This window comes from Alligator sinensis, unplaced genomic scaffold (genome assembly GCF_000455745.1).
Source record: "Alligator sinensis unplaced genomic scaffold, ASM45574v1 scaffold93_1, whole genome shotgun sequence".
In the NCBI taxonomy this organism is placed as follows: Eukaryota; Metazoa; Chordata; order Crocodylia; family Alligatoridae; genus Alligator; species Alligator sinensis.
Genome location: NW_005842243.1, coordinates 1,665,087 through 1,688,128, shown reverse-complemented (window position 1 = coordinate 1,688,128; position 23,042 = coordinate 1,665,087). Strand labels below are relative to the sequence as shown.

Sequence of the window (23,042 nt, the reverse complement as noted above, 5' to 3'; positions counted from 1 at the left end):
TTCAATGTCTTCATCAGCGACTTGGACGAGGGAGTGAAATGTACTCTGTCCAAGTTTGCAGATGACACAAAGCTATGGGGAGAAGTGGACACACCGGAGGGCAGGGAACAGCTGCAAGCAGACCTGGACAGGTTAGACAAGTGGGCAGAAAACAACAGAATGCAGTTCAACAAGGAGAAATGCAAAGTGCTGCACCTAGGGAGGAAAAATGTCCAGCACACATACAGCCTAGGGAATGACCTGCTGGGTGGCACAGAAGTGGAAAGGGATCTCGGAGTCCTAGTGGACTCTAAGATGAACATGAGTCGGCAGTGTGACGAAGCCATCATAAAAGCCAGTGGCACTTTATTGTGCATCAGCAGATGCATGACGAATAGGTCCAAGGAGGTGATACTTCCCCTCTATCGGGCGCTGGTCAGACCGCAGGTGGAATACTGCATGCAATTCTGGGCGCCGCACTTCAAGAGGGATGCGGATAACCTGGACAGGGTCCAGAGAAGGGCCACTCGTATGGTTAAGGGCCTACAGACCAAGCCCTACGAGGAGAGACTAGAGAAACTGGACCTTTTCAGCCTCCGCAAGAGAAGGTTGAGAGGCAACCTTGTGGCTGCCTATAAGTTCATCACGGGGGCACAGAAGGGAATTGGTGAGGTTTTATTCACCAAGGAGCCCCCTGGGGTTCAAGAAATAATGGCCACAAGCTAGCAGAGAGCAGATTTAGATTGGACATTTCTTTCCTGCTTATGCAGGGGGTCAGACTCGATGATCTGTTGAGGTCCCTTCCGACCCTAACATCTATGAATCTATGAAAGAGTAGCACCAGGCACATGCCCCAGTGCTACCCTCAGGCTGTTTTGGGCATGCTTCCTGGCATGTGCTCAGGGATGCTCTCAGCAGGCTACCACTGCCTTGTTTCCAGGAGTTTGGTATGCACTAACTGGCAGAGCATGAATAAGGCATGTGCCTCTTAAAGCAACATAGTTATGTGTTCCCCAGTTTAGAACTACATTTAATAAAGTGTTAATAACTGCCTCAGTCTTTAACTTATTCAGAAGTAAATGAGAATAATTTCTTAGGGAGACTCTACACAGGTCACTTCATGTGTCTTTCAGATAGCCAGGCAACAGAGAAGAAAGAAGAAATGATGGAAATGGAAAAGCACTGCGAGCATGTTACTAAGTGGGAACGATCAGATGTACAAAGTCAAGATCATGCTAGGAGTAGTCCAGTGTTACCAGAATCTGGCAAATTTACAGCACTGTAAGGGCAGTTTACTTTACAATTTTGTACTTCAAATTTATGATGATGGTAGCTGTTTTGTTACGCTGAGTAGAATTGACTTTTAATTAACCTCTCTCTCTTTCTGTTTTGAGAGCAAGAAAAAAGTTCCTCATAGTAGTTTTGAAACATTTTTGTGTCAAGTTACCAGGGCAGCAGGCAAAGGCAGATAATCTACCGGGTAACTTCCCAGCAAGATAGTTCTGTCTTGCAAGTTATAAGCGGACCTGAGGCTTCCATGCAAGATGAGATATCTGTGGATGCAATGCATGTTTTCATAGATGAGAATGGTAAGTGTTTAAAGCTGTAACTTTTAGACTATGAGGAGAGAATTTTAAAGAGATCTTGGAGTCCCTAAAAAGGTATATCTTTTTATTTTACTGAAAAGAACATTTTCTGTGTCCATCAATTGGAAGGTGGCTCAGTGGTCAAATACCAGATTTAAAATAACTAAAGTGTTCAAAATGCAGTAGAGTTATCTCAGACCTGTAATCTTCTGACACACAGAATACAGTTTAACATATTTTAAAGGGGACACCTTAAAGACAAGCCTAGTCTGCTTCTCTTGGAGGTTGCAAGATCCGAGAGCTCTCTTTGATTTGCTTGAACAAAATGTTCCCAGCCCTTGCTGTCAGGGCTTTCAGCTGAATGTGAATAGGTGATAGCTTAGGTGCCAGCAGCCTCCCATCACACAGGGTACCCATCTATCAGAACCATAATTATCTTCATAATAGGTAATGGAAAAACCACTTTCCTTTCCAGTACCTGACCTTGGTGTAAGGGAGCTCCAGATGGGCAGCTTGTGAAGTAGTTACTCAATAGTTACTGTTACAGGCCCTTACCACTAGTGTAACTGAGTGGGGGCAACCAGGTCAGCAGTCCCAGGTGCTGTCTTTGTGGAAGGAGCACAAAAACAGCCAGAACTGCAGCAGTAGCTGATCACGCTGCTGTGATCAGCAGCTGGTGATGCCCCGGGCATCATGTGGATACCCCAGATGGAGAAGCTGTTTGGCTATGCCTTTGGTTTCAGTAGTCCAGAGGCTGATGTTTCAGTACATTCTGTTTTACAGGCATTGGCCAAGTGGGTCTGCATAATAGCAGCCCAAGAATTCTTTCCTCCTTTAAGCTTTCTTGCAATCTCCTTCCAAGATGCATGGAGGAAGCTCCTATGTAGCTGGCTTTTATGGTTCCTAAGGTCCTGTCTTTCTCCCTTTCTCATTATATGCTCTATGATGCCATTAGAGGACAGCTGTAAGGAAGCCAGGGTAGTAGCATGGCCTGTGAGTTAATGAATCATGCTTATGTCTTGCCTAATTAATGTATTTTATTGGAGGTGGGGAAGAGAATGGAGAAGGAGTAGAATACGGCCACCTTAGTTCTAATTCTCTGCTGTGTTGTCTCTGTCATCTAACACCTTTACTGAGGGTAAAATGTACACAAATCAAATATCTCCACTTACACCAGCAGGTTCTTAGACTTGCTTTGCACATTTATAAATTACTGTGCAGTCATTAAGGGATTATCGGATAAAGCATTGTGTGTCCAATTTTGGGTAGAATTCTACTTTTCACAGAACTCTTTTATACTGGCCATGAAAAAACCCAAAAAATTTTGCCTTAAAATGTGCATATGTTGGTGATTGTTTTGGGTCTTCCATTTGTTTAACATTCTTTTTTTGGGGGAGCTTTAAAACAAGCTTATGTTGCCAATCACAAATATAAAGAAGTAGTGAAAGTATTTGTTTTATGGATATAGGGCTTTTTTAACCCAAAACCAGATTGCAACTAAATGTTATATACAAACAAATAATTACATCCTCTAACTGATGTTTTTGTGTTTTAAAGGGGAAATTAAATCCTGTTATTTAAAGACTGGCAGTCAGAAAGAAGGACATTTTCGACATCAGACATCAAATTGTGATTGCATTTCAAATGCTCAGTAAGTAAATGCTTATTTTTAGACATGTTAGACTTTTCAGTGCTGGAGGCTATGAAGTTGATTGTAGCTGCAAGAGAGACATATGAAGAGGAGGAGTGTAGAATAAATGTGTTAATCTGTTTTAGTTATGTGAAATCATGCAATCTTTTTTATGTTCAAAGAAACCAGGGTTGGGGGAGTGACCACACTGTATGGTAAATATATGGAAAAGAAAATACTAACTGCTGTATGTTTTCACTGTCAGCCAAAGTAATATTTGGAGCTATAAATGTGCTTGTAATTAAAACAAAGTGAAATAGATCTGGATGGTATAGGAGGCCATCCTTTGTCTTAATCCTGTTGCCTCTCAGTCATTGTCCACTGACCTCTTATTATTTTTACTATCATGTTATATGAGAGCAAGTGATCATGATTTACTGGGCACAAAGAATAAGCCCTTCATTCTGCTTGAAGTCCATATAACAATCATTTTACCACTCTTCAGAAGCAATTCAACAGTATTTTTTTTCCTCAAAGGTGCTTTTAGAATGGTCCCAGCATCCTAATTGTATTGCCTCTGCTTTCTATTCCTCTCCCATCCCTTTGGTGTTATAATCCATCTCCGATTTGTTGGGTTTTATTTAACTGCGCAGAAAGGTGTTTTTTATGAGTATACTGAAGGGTATGGTCTCACATCTTTTACAGCACTTGCAGAATTTTTATAAAGGCCGTGGGTGGGAGGGATATTTTTCATGGCAAACTAGGAATGTTGTTCAGTTGTATGTTTAAATTAATGTAGTGATATGATTCCATTGAGCTAACCCCATTCCTAGCATGGACATACAGACATCTTTGCAAAGTGTCCCCTGAATATCCAACACTAGACCTGGTTATTTTGTTCAGTGGCCAAACCAAAAGATCAAAAAGAAAAATAAAGTTAGGGACAACCCAAGGTGGAAAATTAGTGTTGTCTTTGGGAGAACAATACAACTGAAATGTTGACATTGACTTGGAATTAAATATTTAATTTCATTTTAGTGTTACCTAACTCTCTTGTACCTTTTTTTAAAATTTAGGTCAGTTTTGAAAGGAAAGGTCAGTGTTTTAGAAATGTTGATGTGAAACCCCATTTTTTGATATTTTCTCCCCCTATTTTAAATCCAAAAATATTAATCAGATTTGACCAAATTTCATTACTTCTTTTGGTCACCCTTACACTTTTGACAAATTCTCAAAATTTTTTACTTTTTTTTTGAGAATTTTGCTATTCTCAGAAAAAATACAGCTTTGATACTGCTTTCTTTAGTGAATGCTCACTCACCAGGCTGCTGTATTTTGTCTCAGGATACTGGTCTCATATGTTTTTAAGTTTCCTTTGGTTTAAGTAGGCTGCAGTCCACTTTCTATTTCTTGGTCCCTTCGGTGCTCTTTTTGGGGGAAAGCCTCCTCTGCTTCCTGCAGCACAGAAATGGGGTCAGCTATTCTAGGCCCCAGGAGCAGTGCTGACCTTCCCCATCTCCCTAATAGCTTCTTTCCAAGAACTCCACTTTGTAAGCATTCTGGGTTTACAGTTGAATTTTTCAGGGGTAGATAGGTGAATCAGACAGACAACACAGATTTTGCAAAGTTATCTAGACAAGTACTTTTTATTGAGGTAGGGCCTAAGCTTTAGTTATGTATTTCAACTATAGCCCCTGACTACATTCTGGTATACAGTAGCTCCTCTGAGCAATGCATGGACAGACAATGGAGAGTTTATTAAGTTTCTCTCTTTGCCTCGTTTTATACAAACTATAGACTAATTACTGATAGCAATAGTAATAAAATGGAGGCACATAATAAGAGATGCACAGGGCTCTGTATAAGGCATAGCTCAAAGAGTGTAGTTTACGTTGGGCAAAAATTCAGTGCAAGATTTAGTAGTAATACTTCTGATGGAGTTGATTACTGAACAGAAAAACACAGAAAATATTCCTAAGAGTAAGTTTTTAGCAAGAGATTTTTTTCGAGAAGACATTTGGAAGGTAGGAGAAGCACTTCTCCAAGTGTTGGGCAGCATGAAGGAAGATACAGAATTTGCGTGATAAATAAGAAGAAAATACTGGGAAGAGTGGGCTGTGGTATAATTTATTTGTTCCAGGGACATTCTGTAACTTGGTTTGGCTAGCTCAGCTTGCAGAAAATCTCTCTTTCCATCCTGGTCAGAGAAGCTGCTAGAGCTGCCTGGTCTAGCAACACAAACACTACAAGAAGGAATGCAGTGGTAGTAGCATGGAACAGAAGGGGTTATTATATTTAACATCTCGAATACTAAGTATTCTGTCCGCAAATATTACTAAAAATTGCACTTAGAGGAACAACAGTGACAGGTAGAACCTTTACAATTGTCTTTTTTAGTGGCATTCTGGGGATGTGATACCACTTCTAGTACACGCATACACACATACTGTATTAGTCAGGTAGGATTCTTGCCAGTTTCAAAAGGACATAATGTTTGCAGGCAAAAAAGCCCTTTTCATGACTCCTAACTGTATCTATTCTTATTATGAAAGACAAAAAATATCTACTAGAATAACACAACATGTAAGTAGTAAACAACAGTTACTTCAGTTACAATCTCTTCTGTATGTCTGTCTGTGGAGAGCTCTCAACAGAGACTATACCTTTGAGAGTGGGCCCACCTTTGATGGGGACGCTCGTCACTAGGTAAGTTGTGACCAAGTACATTATTCCCCAAATCAGTAGTGACCCCTGTCTCAGTGTTAATTGTGAAGGATGTGGTGGCTGCCTGTTGTTGCTTATGACTATTATATGTTTTCTTTGTTTGTTGTAGTGTTATTTTTGTGATGGTAAGGGTTGGGGATGCCTGTACATTTGCAAGAAGAATAAAATAGCTCCTGATAACAGCTTCTCCACAAATGCTTGAGGCAGTTTAGAAGCCAGCTGTTCTGAAGACGGTCTGACCCACAGTGGTTTGACCAAACTCCAAAATCCCGGGAAAGAACAAATGACTGTCTGGATTTAAAAGGGGTTGCAACCCCTGAAAGGGAAGGCAGAGGTCGAGTTGAGGTGAAGTCAAACTCCCTGATGTATCAAGGTCAGGTGTGGTCTCTATGCCAGGAGTACACAGTCTAACCAACTAGGATTGAAGGTTTCCTTCTTGGTGTTGTGGTGGCTTTGTTTTTTTCAGTGTCTTGTTGCTGCTGTTTGCTTGCTCGTCAAGGTCAGGTGAACAGGCAGAGTTAATTAAAATGTGTAAGAATACGCAAGAGAAAGAAGAGGAATTTGTACTTTCTCCATAGGCTCACTGAAAGCAGAAAATCTCTCTCTCTGAAGATTAGCTTATTTCAAATATTGGCTGCTGTCACCTTGGGATGGTGTCGGTAGCATCTTCAGTCTGTTGATACATATGTAGCAGGGTTGCAATTTTTCCACTGTTGTCCATTTTATTTCTTTGTCACAGGAAATTCTAAGACCATCTTTAAAGACAGTCTTTTAATTCTTTTATATATTTTTGCTTAATTTTACAAGACGGTCACAGCAGGGCTTCACTGACATTGAGATTCTGGTCCCAGCTTTTTTATTTGCAAAGCCTTTCCATTCTTAAAATAGTCTTTACATTTAATTTATTCTTAGAGTGTCTAAACTTAAATGGTAGTTCAATAAATTATTGGCTTTCCTTCTTAACAATCCTTTAACAAGTGGTTCCAGTTTTCTAGGGTATGAGTTTTATATATAGCCAAATTAATATATGTGTTTTATGCTCAACACTTGTTAACTTAGTGGTCTTCAACCTATGGACCATGGGCCCGATCTGGTACATGGAGCTTTGTTAGTGGTGTATAGGGCACTCCACAGGTGCCACAGAAATTAACTCTGTCACTGCTTCCGCACCATCAAATGTTCAGGCCCATGGGCAGTTCCATGGGTTAGATGGCATAGCTGTAGATGTCAGATCAGGCCTGCGGGCTGTAAGTTGAATATCACTGGGTTAGTAAGATAATGAGTCATGAGTACACAATACTCATATTCATTTGGCTGCATGGATTGGGCCTGTGGACCAACTCTGTTCGCTGGATCTAACCCATGGACTGGCCCTGCACCACTCATCTGGCCCATGGGGCTGGATGGACTGAGTACCACTGTGCTAACCGGTTATAACAAGGACATTCTATTTTATATTTGTACATAAAACATCTCTCTATTCAGAAAACAATGGTGTTAGTAATTATAGGAACTACTTACATTTATTTGCAAATAAACCTCAAGAGAACCTTATATTTTATTGAGAATTTGAAGCACAACAAAGGTTTTTACTTGCAAAAGGAAATGCACTAGAAGTGTCCAATATCTTCTGTAAACACTTTCCAACCATATATGTTCACCTGAAAATGTGAAGGATATTTATAAAAGAGTTTGGAGCATTTATAAAAGAAATAATTTTCAGAAAGGAAGTTGCTATTATTCTTTGTGTGGATCTAAAGTAAAAGTTTTTCTCTTTGTGAAGAGGAAGGTAGAGAAGCCCACTTTGTGACTTAGAAGCTGGACAGCTCTGTGCTAAGTGTTTGGGGGCCGAATGTCCTTTGGGCTGTACCAGTGCCCATGGTCCACACCAGGAAGAGCCACAGCCCCCTGCATGCTGAGCGAGTGCCCCCACTGCAGCTGGGCTCAGAAGTCCCTCCCACTGCTGCACCATGTATCCATGCTCCCCCTCCCCACCTTGCTGCATTGCACACCTATGCCCTCCCGCACTGCTTGCTGGTGCACCCTCTCCTGCTCCTATCTCTCCACTGTGCTACTGCTCTCCCACAGCCCTCTGCCCTTATTACACCACACACACGTACTCTCCTGTTGCACAGCAGGGCCTCAAGTTCACTCTGAGCTCCTATGGCTGTGTCTCAGTGCACTACCCTGCCTTCTGGATCAGTAGCAGGCAGAGAAAGCTGGAGATGGGAAGGGGAGCCTGGAGATTATGGTTGCTGTTGCAGCCAGTGATGGGGAGAGCAGTGGACAGGCAGGAGCTCAAGGAGGAGTAGAGGGTACAACTTAACCCCTGACAGATGGATGGCCCTGACCTAGCACATTGTTTTGCTAATACTTTATAAGCATCACTTCTCTCTGAAACTACTGCTGGTTAGAAATGTTTCAGGAAAAAAGGCTTCTCAGGCAATTCTGATTTGCCAGAACTGAAAATGGGTATATTTTGTTAATGTACTAGTTAAGGTGAGAGAGTTCTCAACTCCAGGGTGCAATTTCTCATCAAAAACTTAGGAGAGCATATAGCATAGGAATTAGGGAACTCATCTGAGATTTGGGAGATTAAGATTCAAGTCCCTGAATCAAGCAGAGCAGAGACTTGAATCTGGGTTTCCTATATCCCTGGGGAGTGCCTTAACCATTGGGGTCTTTGTTATTTGGAGTTACTGTTTCTTACCATCTCTTGTTTTTTTCCCCTCTAAATTTCAAAAAGTCATAGCTTCATTATATTGTACAATGGAAAAAAAGATTTACATTTAAAAAAAATGAACAGCATGGGAGAACTAGTCCTGATCATTTCTATTTGAAATATTCTGCATGAAAGTGTTCTAGTATTCCTTTACCTGACCAGGTTTCTTTCTGAACCATTAATATCCTTAGAAGCCTCTCCCCACCCTTCAAAGAAATAAAGGGCATGTCTGTACCAAACTGGTATTTGGCTTATGTCCTAGATGTCTTGTTCTTTGAGAAGACACTTTTGATTGTTTGCCTTTTGACCATCTGGTTCCTAGTTACAGCCTACTATTTGCAATGTGTTTATGATTTACAATCGGTAATTAAAACTCCAATCAAATATTCTATGCATGGCATAAATTGTAATCATTATCATTTGTATAGCCTTAAAACATAGGTCAAAAGAAAATAATATTCAGTGTAAAAAAAACAAACAGATGTTACAAAGCTGCATTCCAGATTCAGTGAAAACAGTGGGAGGTAATAAAGATGGTTTTATGGTTAAGGAGGTGTCATTCTCATTGACACTTTCAGTGTCTGTCACTGGTTGACAGGAAGCAGATGCTTCCTAGGAATTTCCTTAATTACTTTAAATGTTTCATTTCATTAAATAACTAAATTAGTTTTGATAAGCAGCCAAAAACATGAGCACGCGAGCTCTCTTTTTTTCTAAGTGTCAGATGTATGAAATTGTAAGTATCTCATAAAATGAGATAAAAGGAAAGCAATCTTTTAATAAGCTACAGCTCCAATAACTAGGAATTTTATTAACAATTTTTGCATCAATAGTGAGGTCTACCCTGTATGGTGTAGGAGTTCTGCAAGATATAGAGCAGTGTTGGTACGTGAATTACAGAATAGTCAGATGCTTTGTGTATACTTGCAGCACCAAGGTAACATATCTCCAAACATATTTAATTATTTGCTTGCCTAAACTATGCTCTATTTACATATGAGGATTCTTGCTTAGAGTTTGATTGGCCTTCTAATGTAAAAAGAAAAGTGTGTCAATATTTTGTTACCTTCTAGTAATATTGCTTTTCTGAATATGTCTCTGAAATATTGCTTTCCAAGAGTCCTGTCTTTTTAAATGAGCAAGCGTGGAAGAGATTGATCATCTGCTATGTGGACATTTTATACCTCCTGGTTTCACATCAGTCTGAAGCTAAAGTCAATTAATGCAACCTACTGCACTTTTTTCAAGTTACAAGTGCTAAAGTGACATACTGTCTGAACCTGTAGTCCAGAGAAGCTGAATACTTGATTACCCTTTGTTTATCTGTGACCTACTAGAGAGATGGCCATTTCAGAATTACATGATAGGCTTCAAAGGCCTATGACCATTTCCACTCAGTACTTCACCTCACATTCAGAAAGGTTAGTGACTTTAGATCAATTTAAGATTGCTGATATAAAACACAATTGACTATTTTGAAAATGTCATTGTAATTTTGCTATTGCTGAATTCTTTGTTGATGAATTTTAATGCTGTTGAAAAATTAAAACATGAATATTTGAAGGAAAATTGAACATGAGTTACGGTATCAAAGTGTGATCACATTAAATATTTGGCTGCCTTTATAGGATAGTCTCAGAAACAACAAGATGATGTTCTAAGTTTTCCTAATTTTCCATCTTGCCATTTCAAAATTATTTTGCTGCTTTTGGTAAAAATTTAAGTGAAAAGTTTAGTTTCACAGATATTCCCAAACAAGTGGAGGAGCCATCCAATTCTGGTATTGTCCACAGAGGTGCTTTCACTATAAAATTCAACTACTTTCCACCATAGATTTTGATGGTGTCAATCCTGAGGCACTATTTCTTTTTTAATTACAGGGTTTTACCAGGACATTGAGTAAATTTTGTATTCGGATGCAAGTAATTGTACAGTATTTGCTTAGACATAATTTAGAAATGAAATATTACATTTTTCTGTCCTATTTTCTTCTGGAACATCTGTATATAAATTCTTATATATGTTTGTCCCTGTTTCAGGTATTCAAATAACCATGTTTCAAATACTATATTTGGCTGGAGATGTGAGCTAATTTGCTGCCTTCAGTTTATTTTCTTTGTTGATATATTTAAACTATTTTGAATGGAATAGAACCTGTGGGGAATACTGAACAACAAATAATCCAAGCAGGGTAGCTGTATAACACACATGGGTTGATTTATATTGGTATACAGTGGATACCTTTTTAGAATGGTTTGTTTTTCCCAGCTGGCTGCTAATCATGACACAACCTCTTTGGTGTAAGAGCGTGTGATTAACTTGTTCAAATATTGTAATGTCATTATTATTGTTTGTATTATAATAGCCATTGAGATCAGGAGTCCATTGTGCCATACAAAAGTATAGCAAGCAATATTTTCTGGCTAAAGGAGCTAACAGTCTAGCTAGATGAGTCGCAAAAGGTCAGAGAAAGGGGTACAGCATATGAGCAAAAGACTGAGAATTAAAAGATAGAGAAGTCAAGTGTCTTGCCCAAGGCTGCATAGAAAATCTGTGACAGAGTAAAGGGCAGAAATTGTTTCTCTTGGGTTCCCCCTCAGCACCTAAGCCCTGTCTTTCCTCCTTCAGTGACACTTGGGTGATTATTTAAGCCCTTTATGGGAATAAATGTAAGGATGAGCTGGCTTGTTCAATTCTTTTTATAATATTATTAAGAAAACAAGAGAAATGAGTCCTCCCATTCACTGTGTGGAAGCTGGGGAACTCAAGGTGGTCAATAACTGAACTTCTTTGTTTAGTATCTTAGATGGGGCCCAGCTACTAAGCCTAAACTGTCAAGAAGCCTCATCATAGTGCAGGGGCAAAATACAACCTGCAGGCCAGATCCAACCCTCCAGGCCATTCTATCTGGACCGTGGGGCCCCTAAAAAAATTAGAAAATTAATTATTATCTTCCTGGGGCTGCCTGTCAAAGATGACAAAGCACCAGCGGCAGCAGGACCCAGGAAGAGCTAGCAGCAGGACCCAGCAGCAAGGCCCACCTGACCCCACCCTACCCCCAGCCACCAGACAAAAGCTTCTGCCTAGAAGAAGCTTCTGGCCTGGTGACCTTGGGGCTGTTCCCCGGCCCTCCCTCCATCCAAGAGTGGAGACTCAGGAAAGAATAGGTGGAGATGGCAGGGAGGATCGCTGGTGCAGCAGGAGCCAGCCCGGCCCAGCCAGCATCATGTGGTTCCCAGCTGGCTCCTGCTGCACCATGCTGGGGGACCGGGGGGGCGGCGGGAGCCAGCCCGCCCCAGCCAGCATCATGTGGTTCCCAGCTGGCTCCTGCTGCACCATGCTGTCCTGGCCATGCAGCCAGGAGCTGCGCACTACCGAAGTGGTGGGCAGGTGGCGGGGGGGGATGGCAGGGGGGGGGGGTGGGGGGGCGAGAGTGGCGGGTGGGTGGGCAGGCAGGGGGAGCAGTGGGCAGGTGGGAGGGCAGGGGAGCAGTGGATGAGGAGGGAGCGGCAGTGGCAGGCAGGGAAATTAGAGAAGCAGCAGGGGAAAGGCAGTGGCAGCAGGCGTGATGGGGAAAGTGGCAGTGAGCATGATTGTGGTGCACCAGGGACAGCCACAGCAGGAGCTGGGCTGGCTTCTGCTGCATTCTGCTGTTGTAGCCAGGAACCATGAGCTGCTGGGAGGTGCCCGGCTGCACCGGACCAACTCCATGCTTTGCAGCACAGATTCTGGCGTTGCAGCTGGGAACCATGCAGCATGGCATGGAGCTGGCCCAGTGCAGTCGGGCACCTCCCAGCAGTGTGCAGTTCTCAGTTGCAATGCCAGCACTGCAGAATGCACCAGGAGTCCTGGTGTTGCAGCAGGGAACCATGCTGGGCACCTCCCAGCACCATGAAGTTCCCAGCAGCATGGCACTGAGCCGACCCAACCAGGCCCATCCTCTCCAGGCACCACACGGTTCCTGGCTACAACACCAGGACCTATGCAGCATTGGATGGAAACGTCGGACCCGCCCTGCAACACATGGTTCTCAGCTGTAATGCCAGGACCTGCACAGAGCCAGCCTGGCCCAATGATGCACTAGTGCCAGGAGCAAGGGGGAGTCCCACTCCATCAGGCTGGGCCGGCTCACAAGGTCTAGCACTTTAGCAGGGAGCTGCACATTGAGGCACAGTCTAAGTCCTGTGAGGCCCACATTGCAGCCAGGAACCACATAGTGCCCTTCCCCACACCGCACACGTGTGCGCGCGCGTACACTCCCCACCCCCCCCATCTCCATACTCACCCACACCCCTCTACATACCCCTACAATGTACAAGAGTAAGATTTTGCTTTGAACTATTATGCAATCATCTCTATATACACAGCAAAACACACAAATCAGGACAAAATATTTTTTGAAATAAAATATGTTATTCTAGATGTGTGTTTTTTAGTATATAATTTAGGGTTTTTTTGGTTTGAAGATGGTCACCCCCCCTCCCAAAAGGAGTACTTCTGGGGCAAGAGGAGGGATGTCTGGTGGCAAAGGTCAGGGGCTGGGGGGTGGGACTTCTGGTCTGATGATGGCGACCAGGGGGCAGGGCACCTCTTGAGGGGCAGGGCTATCCTTGCAGTGCTCAACAGCTCACCAAAACTCGTTAAGCAGCCCTCAAGCTGAAATAATTGCCCACCCCTGTCATAGTGTATAATATAAAATTAATTCCAGTTCATGCTCAGTTTACAATCACCTGTTTAATCTGTTTGGTCTGATTTCAGGATAAGCTCTTTCAATAGCATCAGTTGGATCTATAGGTTAAAAAGAACTAAGTGGAGCAAAAACAATGACTCTGTAGCAAGTAGTAAGGAAAAAAAAATACTCTGCCAGTGTAGCTTTTAAATATTGTAAAATTCCAGTTCTTGGCCTTGGGCTCATGAGAAAGCTTTAGCTCAGTGACTTAAGTTATTTGATTCACATTCAACTCCATAAATAAAGCAGCTGCTGAGTACTTTGTACTGTATGAAAGCATCTATCTGAACACCTTAGCGCTAACATTCATCTTCTGAATAAGCACATTAATACTTTATGGTGTTCACCCCTGGAAAATTCCCCAAGCCCCCTACAGATGTACCTTTTGCACTTCAAACTTATGTTGAAATGGTAGCATACACTGTTTTTGACTTATTCATTACTAAAAGATACCATATTACTAAAGCAGCTTTTTTTTTCTTTAGCAAGGTGACTTAAATGACAGGGACAGCCTCCAGCTCTAGTAGCAGCAAGCTGCTGATTCTTAATATCTAATGAAGAAAACTCATTTCACCATGTGATTTGCTTATACAGTTACTCAAAAATGCAGATTTTTAATTGTATGCCATAAATATATGTGGTATTTCAGGGTTTTTGAGGAGGAAACCCAGAGTCCTAAACCTACCTGATTTACAGGGTAGAGGGACAGGTTGATTTTCAGATCAGTTTTTTCCTTCTAATCTCTCTTTAAATGTAATTCTTCATGAATTATTTTTTTTTCACTTAAAAATCTTGTTGCCTTGCTACATGCAGTTTTTGTCTTACTTTTAAGTCAGATTTTTCTAAATCAAATGGTAAAGCACCGGTATGAAATACAACTTTTTTTTGGCATCTCTCTGGCATCCTTGCAATGGGCTAAGTACGGACAGTCAAAGTCTGAGGCTGAATCGATTCAGTCTCTGCAGGTTAGTCTAAGATGCAGAGATTAAACTGAGATATAACTGGACACACATTTACTTTTGATTCAGGAAAAGCAGCCATGTGCCTGCAGTGGCTCGGGGGGCACTAGAGCATGGCTCTCTGGCATATAGCCAGCATAGGCTGTGTGTTTGCTTCCTCTTCCTGTTGCCCCTGAGGTCTCTGGGATTTATAGTCTAGATTCACAGCAGCAGGACTCTACAGGGTAGCTCATCACTTCCTCTTCCTGCTTCCAGGTGCCTCTGGGATTTGTATTCCACAGTCACAGCCAGTAGTAAGTTTGAATGGGGAAAGGGGTGTTTAACACCCATTCCTTTGCCCCAGACACCAGCTAGGGTTTGCCTGGTGGGGGGCAGTCCCTCCCTCCCTCCCACTACCTTTCTCTGCTGGAGTGGACCACCCAGCCCAACCCAGGGCTGGAATGCATGCTGGGGGACTGTGATTTAACTTGAACCAGGAAGGAGTTTGAGACAGAAGTTTCATAAACTGGTTTGACCCAAATCAGTTAAGTCTGATGCTACATTCAACCAGGTTTATCTTAAACTGGTTTCAGCCATTTTGAAACTGGTTTATGTGCACCGAGCTTCTGTTCTGATACAGGTTTGAAACACTTTCTGATCACTTAAACCAGTTTATGTATAACTTCTGTTCCTAAGGAAAAGTCTGTGGAACACAGTATAATCTATATTTCCATTTAGAATCCCATTCTAGATTTGTGGGTGCTTCAGCATCCTTTCTTTAACAAAGGAAGAAAAGGACATTTTGAAAAGGAGTTTGTGAGAAGACAGAAGTGAGAGCATTGCCACAGGAGGGCAGCAAAATCCTGTGTAAATACAAAAGTCTTTGCAGAGCTTTAGATTTTAGTGCTTAGTCAGGAAAAACTACAGTAAAGCTGCTCTTTTCTGGTGAAAGAAGTGATGGGGATATTTTGAAATACGTTTCCTTGAGATAAGGGAACACCAAATGTTTTTAATATATTTCTATTTCCAGAACAATATCTACAAAATACCTCCTTTAATTAAAAAAAGAAAAGACCAGCTAAGCAAGATTTTCATGTTTTGTTTTTATTTCCCTTTAAGAAATTCCTTCTTTTTGAACTGTAAGTGTATATTAACTTATATTAGCAAACCAAAACTATGATTAGGAACAGATAAGCTTGCAGCCAGACATACCCTATCCCCACAAATCTTAAAAGCAGAAGATAAGGGGAAAGATTTCTGTGTTCCTTTCTGCCCTCATGCTGTCCACAGTGCTCTTGTTAACGCACCCCAGCACTCCATAAAACTTTTCTTTCCATATGTGACAGCCAGCTTCATTACACTCGCACTTCAATGCAAAGCCTTAACAGTGACCTCATATGTTTTATAGTGACGATATCAACAGATCAGTACATCTAAACGTTTCATGTTCAATGCATTTGGAAATCTATTTTGCTTCGGTGCTTCTGATGATTCTGGAAAGGGTTTTTGGTTTTTCTCTTCCATGCTCTCAATTTTAGCCTCCTTGAAAGTGATTAACAACAGTTTACATGCAGGAAATTTTTTACCATCAAAATAAAATTATGTTGGTTCAGCTCACAGCATATATTTGCAACTATTTCTCAAAACTTAAACATTTACTAGACGAGCACTACTTATGCATGAACACACAACTATTTTTCAACATAGTCTCCTTCTTCATTATTGGCCTTTTCCTAATAGTCAACATGTTCTGAGATTGTACAAAGGTCAGTCAGAAATAATGCTTCATAACTTCCTATGTAAGCTGTGGACATGGAGGGTGTTCATCTTGACTTCATGCATCCGGGAGGCACAGAAAACTCAGAGGTCAGTATGTCAAGATTCTGAAGACACTGAAACCTTGCATGCAAATAGCCCATGTCAGGAGCCATATCTGAGTGCTGCTTTTGCGCAGCCATGCTCACCCATAAACCACAGAGGCAATCCTATTATTTGGATGGACTGTGCTGCCCCATCCTCTACGCAGCCAGGAGGAATGAAGGACAAAGTATGAGAGCAGCATTTTTGGGATGACAGTTATGGATTGATGGAGTCTGTGTGACAGTGGCTGCTCAACTGGGACAAGGACTTCTACAATGTCAGGATACATGCCCTTGTTCTTCAGTGAAAAAAAGCTTTTGATGGAGACTATGTTGAAAAATAGCTGTGTGTTTAGGGATGATGTACAAGTTGTTTGTGCAAGTTTAATATTTGGCTGAGAAATAAAAGGAGGCGTTACTTTGTGACTGCCCCTTGTATAATTGATGTTAAAAACTGACACGTCTTTTGGCAACACTGTTGCTTGCACAGTTTTAGGTCCTAAAATGTTGTAGAGGTACAAGAAAAAGGCAAAAAAGGGGGTGAGGGGAAAGTGATAGTTTTCCATGACTGATTGTACATTTTCCAGAACTTCAACTACATAATATTTTGACAATTAAGATCAATTTAAATGAGTTTTTAAAACTCCAGTAGTACCCATTGATTTCAAAACACACATACACACCTTCCTTCAAAACTCTGCTTTTACCCCCAATTGTGTCTTCTGCTTTGAGAATATGAAAATGAAACTGCCTATTTAAAGAGTTTGCCTGATTTCATGAATGCTTTCTTATCTAAAAAAATTAAAAATGTAAAAAGGGAGCTTAGACATAGCAAAACATGAGGTCTTTTTGAAAAAATATTTCTATTCTAAGCTGCTATAGATAGTATGGGAAGAGAAACTTAAAAATATCAGTTTTAAGTTGAGAATATCTCCTTCAAAATTATAATTAGTGAGCTTACAGAAAAAGAGCCAAGATTGTGTCCTGAGCTTCACAGGATTTTTTTTCTGATGCCCTAATTAGTTTGATATGTAATTAGCGGATCTTCCCAGTGCTCTACTTTCACTCCATACTTCATTTTGCCTCCTAATTTTTAAGAAGAAAGTTTTGTCCTCTAATGTCATAATATATTACATGTAAAATATCCATGTTGGGGCAGGCAGACAGGAGGCGGCAGTCCTCAAAGAAACTGCTACAGATGCTGCTGGTGTAACTAGGTTCTCACCAGGGATCTGGGTTTTCTGTTTGCTGCAGAAAAATGCAGATTTTCTCTTTTAATGGAGTAAAACATGGGAAATGGTGGGTTTCCCCTTGCAGGCTAGCAGAGTTCCAGCCTGCAAAGGGCTGCTTGGGGCTGTGGGGAGCAGGAGGAGAGTTATCAGGGGAGGGGGGGGGGGGGGGGGCTGTGGGTCAGGAGTGAGGGACACCGGCAAGGCTGGGAGGCTGTGGGTCAGGAGCAAGGAGCACTGACAGAGCTGGGGGCCTGTGGCTTGGGAGGGAGGGGCAGTGGTATGGAGATGGCACTGGCATATTAGGGCTCAGTTACATAAAGTAGCAGGGGGGACAGCCACAACTGGACCCTGGGGAGCAAAAGGGGCAGGGGGAGCTCTGATTTTTCCATGATAAAAAAACCCAAAATCAAATGCCAAAGTATTTAATATTTATTTTATTGTAATGATTGAGGCACTGGTCGGCTTCCAAATTGCTTTAAAATTGTAAATATATCAATAAATAATTGTTTTCAACTGATACCAATTTAGTGTTTCATTTTAATTGTCAAAAAACATGGATTTTAGGGGTTTTAATCAAAGAATTTGTGATTTTTAAACAGACCCCTGGTCCTTACATGAGCTGGGCAGTATGGCACCCTTAGAAAGATCTTATGGCATTCTGGTTGAGAATCACTGGTATAGTTGGAAGACAGCAGGAGCAAGGATGGTGATATTGTAGTGGGAATCTGTGCAGAGGCTGATTTAGGACTTTGAATCTTTTCCTATCCTAAATGTAGATGGTTATATTATTACAGTGAACTGACAGAGATTCTCACAGAGAGCAAAAGTCAAGGAATTCAGAATTAAGGTTATCAAGAATATAGACTAGTAGTTCTCAACCCTTTTAGACTTGAGGCATCTCTCGTTAGACCTAGGCACCCCTCAGAAAATACCAGCTCTTAGTTTTCCCTTGTTTTTTTTTACTTTGGAAAAATAATAGAGAAGTTGTAAAGAACCTAGAAAGACCAAAACAGGTCAAAATGTTTTTAATGTTATGGATTCTTATTTGAAATCTGTGGCTGTGTCCATACAAGCAAGCACGTGTCTGTTGTGGCATCTCAAAGCAGTTTGAGACACTGTAGGAGGCATACCACAAACGAAAAAGTGTTCCCTGCACTGCAGATATGCAGCACGGAGTCTGTTTGATACCAGGGAATCCTGGTATTGAAAGAGAACACGCCAGAAAAAAGCAGCACCTCTGAAGCAACTGGAGGCTGGGTCCTCCAAAGAGATGCTCTAGCACCTGGCCAGAGCATCTCTATGCCTGCCGCATGCCCCTGCTGCTCCAGCACGCTGCCTCAGTGTGCTGGAAGAAATAAAAGCTGGGCATGGCTGACAGCAGTTGCCCGGAGCTGGAAGGGACCCAGGTTCTGTTCCTGGTAAGCAGGGACGTACAGGTGGGGGGACCGTGTGAGGGGGGTGGGCCCCCCACCTGCTCCCCCTACCTCCCATGGTGCACAGGGCTCATGGCCCACTGCAGCCAGTTCCCCAGCAGTGCATGGTGCTGCCTGAGACCTGGGGAATACACATGGCACACAGAGCTGACCCAATTTGCTGTTGCCCACCTTCAGACAGGACCAGGCTGGCTCCTGGTGCCACTTTGGGCTCCTGGCACTGCAGGCAAGAGCTACATGCCATTGGGCCAGGCCGGCTCGTGCACAAATCTGAAGCACAAATCTGAAGCACAAATTTGTGCCGCTGCTACCTGAGCTGCTGCAAGCACACATACCTGCATGTGTGGATGCACCCTGTGGTTTTATCTTGTGAATCATGTTTGCACACCTAACAGTGCTAGCATGGAATGGCATCCCAGGGTACACTCGAAAGAATTTCAAGGCACCCCAGGTGCCTCTACACCCTGGTTGAAAATCACTGGTAGACCTACAACTGTATTGATATCAGAGGATACTGATACAAGATGTTACAAGGCAAGTGTCTGTAGCAATGCAAGTGCTTCTCCGCTTTTAACATTGCTTCATTCAAGACAAAAGCTTGGGTTGATTAAACTAACTTGTATCATTCCAGGCTTGTGTTTAAAGACCTTGCACAATTTTAAATATCAGTTGGTTGTTCTGTAAATATATAAATATCATATCTTTTGTTGCCTCTCTGTTTTTGGCTTAGTGAAGTTGTGCTTTGTGGCTGCTAATCAAAATGTGGTTTTGACTAAAATATTTTAGTAGGATTGTTAAACTCATAATAATCCAAACGCTAAACCAGAAAACACTGTGTGCACAATGTTTCCATTTAATAGCTTATTAAACATATTTTTGTTGCCAGGTTGCTTGTATTATTAGTCACCATCATAACATTTAGTGCTTCCTGTCTTTTCCAGTAGAAATCCCCTTTCTCATACATAGTTCAAAAGAAAGGCCAACTCAGAAATCAATAAAAATAATTTTAAATTATATTTATAATTATATGAAGTACTCTTGTAGTGAGTTACCTCAAATTCTAACATAATAAAGAGCTTAGTCCGTCTGTCTGTCTGTCTGTTTGTAACACTCTTGGAGCACTAGATTGGTTACTGAAACAACAAATCAGAGTGCTCCAAGAGCGTTATGGACAAGAGGCAGTGGTGGTAGCACAGCGATGCACTGCCGTGGTGGCAGGGATGAAGGGGATGGAGCAGGGGAGCAAGGCCAACGCTGCTGGCCTCCATACCCCCCACCCCTCCCAGCCCTGCTCCCTGGAGGCAGTGGAGTGCCGCTGTAATGGCATGGACAGAGTGGGAGAGGCGAGGCCAGCACTGCTGACCTTGTTCCCTCTCCTCCCCCCGACCCTGCTCCTTGGAGGGGGCGGTGTGGGGTGCTGGTGGAGGGGGACAGAGGGGATGGCAGGGTAAGCTTCCCCTCCCCCCCACTGTGCTCCTGGGAGGTGGTGGTGGTGGCAGTGCAGGTGGGTTAGGGTTGGAGTTAGGGTTAGCAAGCTTCCCACCCCTCTGTCCCTGCCCACCGCTACCTGCCCCCGTCATTCTTGACGGGCAGTTTGCTAGTATCTTCATAAGGAGGCTTAATAACTAGTAGAAAATGGGTTGGCATAAGGTATGCTGTAGGGGATTGATTTTTTTGGTAAACATTTCAGTGGCATAAACTATGTCCTCAGAGACCAGGAGGAAGTTTAAAACACAGATTTCAAAAGGTTTGTTTGGCTACAATGAAATATTTTCCATGTTGTGCAGCTCCCCAGTTACATTTTGCTTTGTTCCATTACAGAACTGAATGCAGAGAAAGAAAAAAAACAAAACAAAACCTTAATCTTTTTTTACCAGTTATCAGTAGAGGGCGCTATGTACCTTTCACATTCACCATGTGTACATTACTTGTTTGTCAAGTATATTTTTAGTTATTCATTTACAATTCAAAATTTAGTTTAATTATACCTTTGCTTATATTAATGGTGCAGTTTACTGTAGTAGATCTTGATAGCATTAATTTGATTTTGCAAACGAACCGCTTTTCTGTTCATCAAGGCCTTAACTTACACTGTGATATTTAGTTTTATGTTACAATTATTTTGTAATTAGGAAGTGTTTTCTCCTATTTATACATTAGATATTCTAATTATTTTATGGAAGCCAGTTATAGGCTTATAAAAACACAAACACAACTAGGATTTCCTGTTGACATTCATTATTGGTGCAACAGTGATGTCATTAGTAATGGTATATATCGTTGATATGCTCAAAATTTAAACTGTTCAGCCTTGGGAAGGGGAGGTAGCAGGTGAATGTGAGAATAATAAATCCCATTTGGTCTATGAGGGAAAATGAGGTAACTAAGGGAGTGGGGTTGAAGGAAATGGGAACTAAGGGAAGTAATAAGATGTAAAGACGTAAGGAATAAGAGACCAGCTAAGGGAAGAAGTTTTCCAGGGGCAGACTCTGTTGTTGAACTGCTGTTTTTCCATCTCTGCCCTCCCAGCTGCACATGTTTCACTCCTCTGGTCCAAGTGCCCTGGTAGCATGCTAGTGTTCCTGACTCTCTCAACTGGCCTTCTGGTAGCTGACATGCTCTGTAATGACTGCTTCGGTCAGTCATTTCTGGTGGGTGGAGTTGTGAATGCTGTGGCTGAAAGGAAATAAAGAAAATAAAAGTCTGTTTGCTCTCCTGGGTCCACAAAGTTTTCCTTTGGTTTGGTGGGAGGAGGTTATCTCAACGGGCAGACTTGATACTGGTGCCGTGAGTCAGAATAGAGATTTTTGAATTCTGAGGATTGTTTGGCCACAGTGCAATGGCAGTGTCTGACCAGGATGTTGTGACATGGTTGTATGTACGTGCATACAGCGCTAGTATCATCTAGCTTGGCTCATCTTTGATAGACCCGAACGAAAAGAGTATAATCAAATTTAAAATCTGTGTCAGAGAACTGACTAGGGAAGTAGGCAGATGAGTTTGGAGGTGAACTGTGAGGATGTAGCATGTGATTTTTACTGATTCTGTTTCCTTTCCGTTCTGTCTGGCTTACACACAAAGAAGCTCTTACGGAAATGGAAAATCTGGCTCACTAAAGGTGAAAAGATGGTCCAAAGGGTAGGATGTGAATGTGGGAGTCAGAAACCCTGAGTTCTGGTCTCTGCCGGTGGCATGTACATGTGATGGGGGTTTAGTCCCAAAAATTGAAATGGTGGGTTTTTAATTGTAATGATTAAAAAAACCCACCATTTCAATTTACGGGCTTCTGTCACCGTTATGGTGAGGGACCCAATCCTGATCTTTTTCTCTCTCTCTGCAGAGCCTCCCCGCCACTCTCATGCCTGGTGCGGGGAAGTGGGGAGGTGGTGAACTGCTTCTGGGCTGAGTGGCCCCTGAGCGGCAGGGATCCCGGTCCTTCCCTCCATGGTGGCTGTACCCCCCCAGGGCCGCCTGGATGAGCTGCTAGCAGGCAGGTGCTCCCCAGGGGGCACTGTCGTCATGGAGGGAAGGTCCAGGGCCCACTGGCAGCTGGCTCCCTGGTTGTGGGAGAGGTGGGCAGGCTTCGTGGGAAACAAAAAAAAGGATCAGGCCTCTTGCTGCTTTTTTATTTCCTAAGCGGATCCTGCCTGCGCGAGCTGCCCCCGGGCCCTGCAGCCCCTGAGTTGCAAGGGGACCCGGCCCTTCCCTCCCCAGTGGCAGCCCACCACCCCCCCTGGAGCCACCAGGGCAGGGTACTTGCTGTGGGGGTGCTGCCTGAGCCTGCAGGCAGCACCCACCAGATCCAACTCTTCCCCAAGCCCATGCCAGGAGCAGCGCTCGGTGGGCTTCCAGTGCATGGGTTCACAGAAGAGTTGGATCCTGTGGGTGCTGCTTGTGAGCTGGGGCAGCACCTGTGCAGCTTGCACCTGTGCAGGCAGGCTCTGCTGAGGGGAAAAAAAGTGATGGGGGACCTGATCCTTGTTTTTCCCCCCCTAGAGCCTGCCCACTTCTCCCAAAGCCAGGGGGTGAGCTGCTGGTGGGCCCTGAGCTGCGGGGAGCCCTGGACCTTCCCTCCATGGTGGCAGCACCCCCAGGGTCACCCAGGTGGGCGTCTAGTGGACGGGTACTTCCCAAGCTCACAGGTAGCACCCAGCTTGATCCATCTGTTCCTTGACCTGGGGCAGCACCTGCCTTCTAACAGCCCACCTGG

The 23,042-nt window shown here is 42.8% G+C and overlaps 1 protein-coding gene across 1 annotated transcript in view; it reads left to right on the top strand.

The window, feature by feature from the left end:
* PCNX2 (pecanex homolog 2) overlaps window positions 1-23,042 on the top strand; it is a gene marked incomplete at its 3' end in the record, with an annotated part of 251,039 nt that overhangs the window by 41,493 nt on the left and 186,504 nt on the right. Inside the window, exons 6-8 of the mRNA XM_006027452.1 lie at window positions 1,113-1,260; window positions 1,423-1,568; window positions 3,123-3,216. Of these exons, the coding sequence (XP_006027514.1) occupies window positions 1,113-1,260; window positions 1,423-1,568; window positions 3,123-3,216 (388 nt within the window). The remainder of the gene's footprint in view (window positions 1-1,112; window positions 1,261-1,422; window positions 1,569-3,122; window positions 3,217-23,042) is intronic.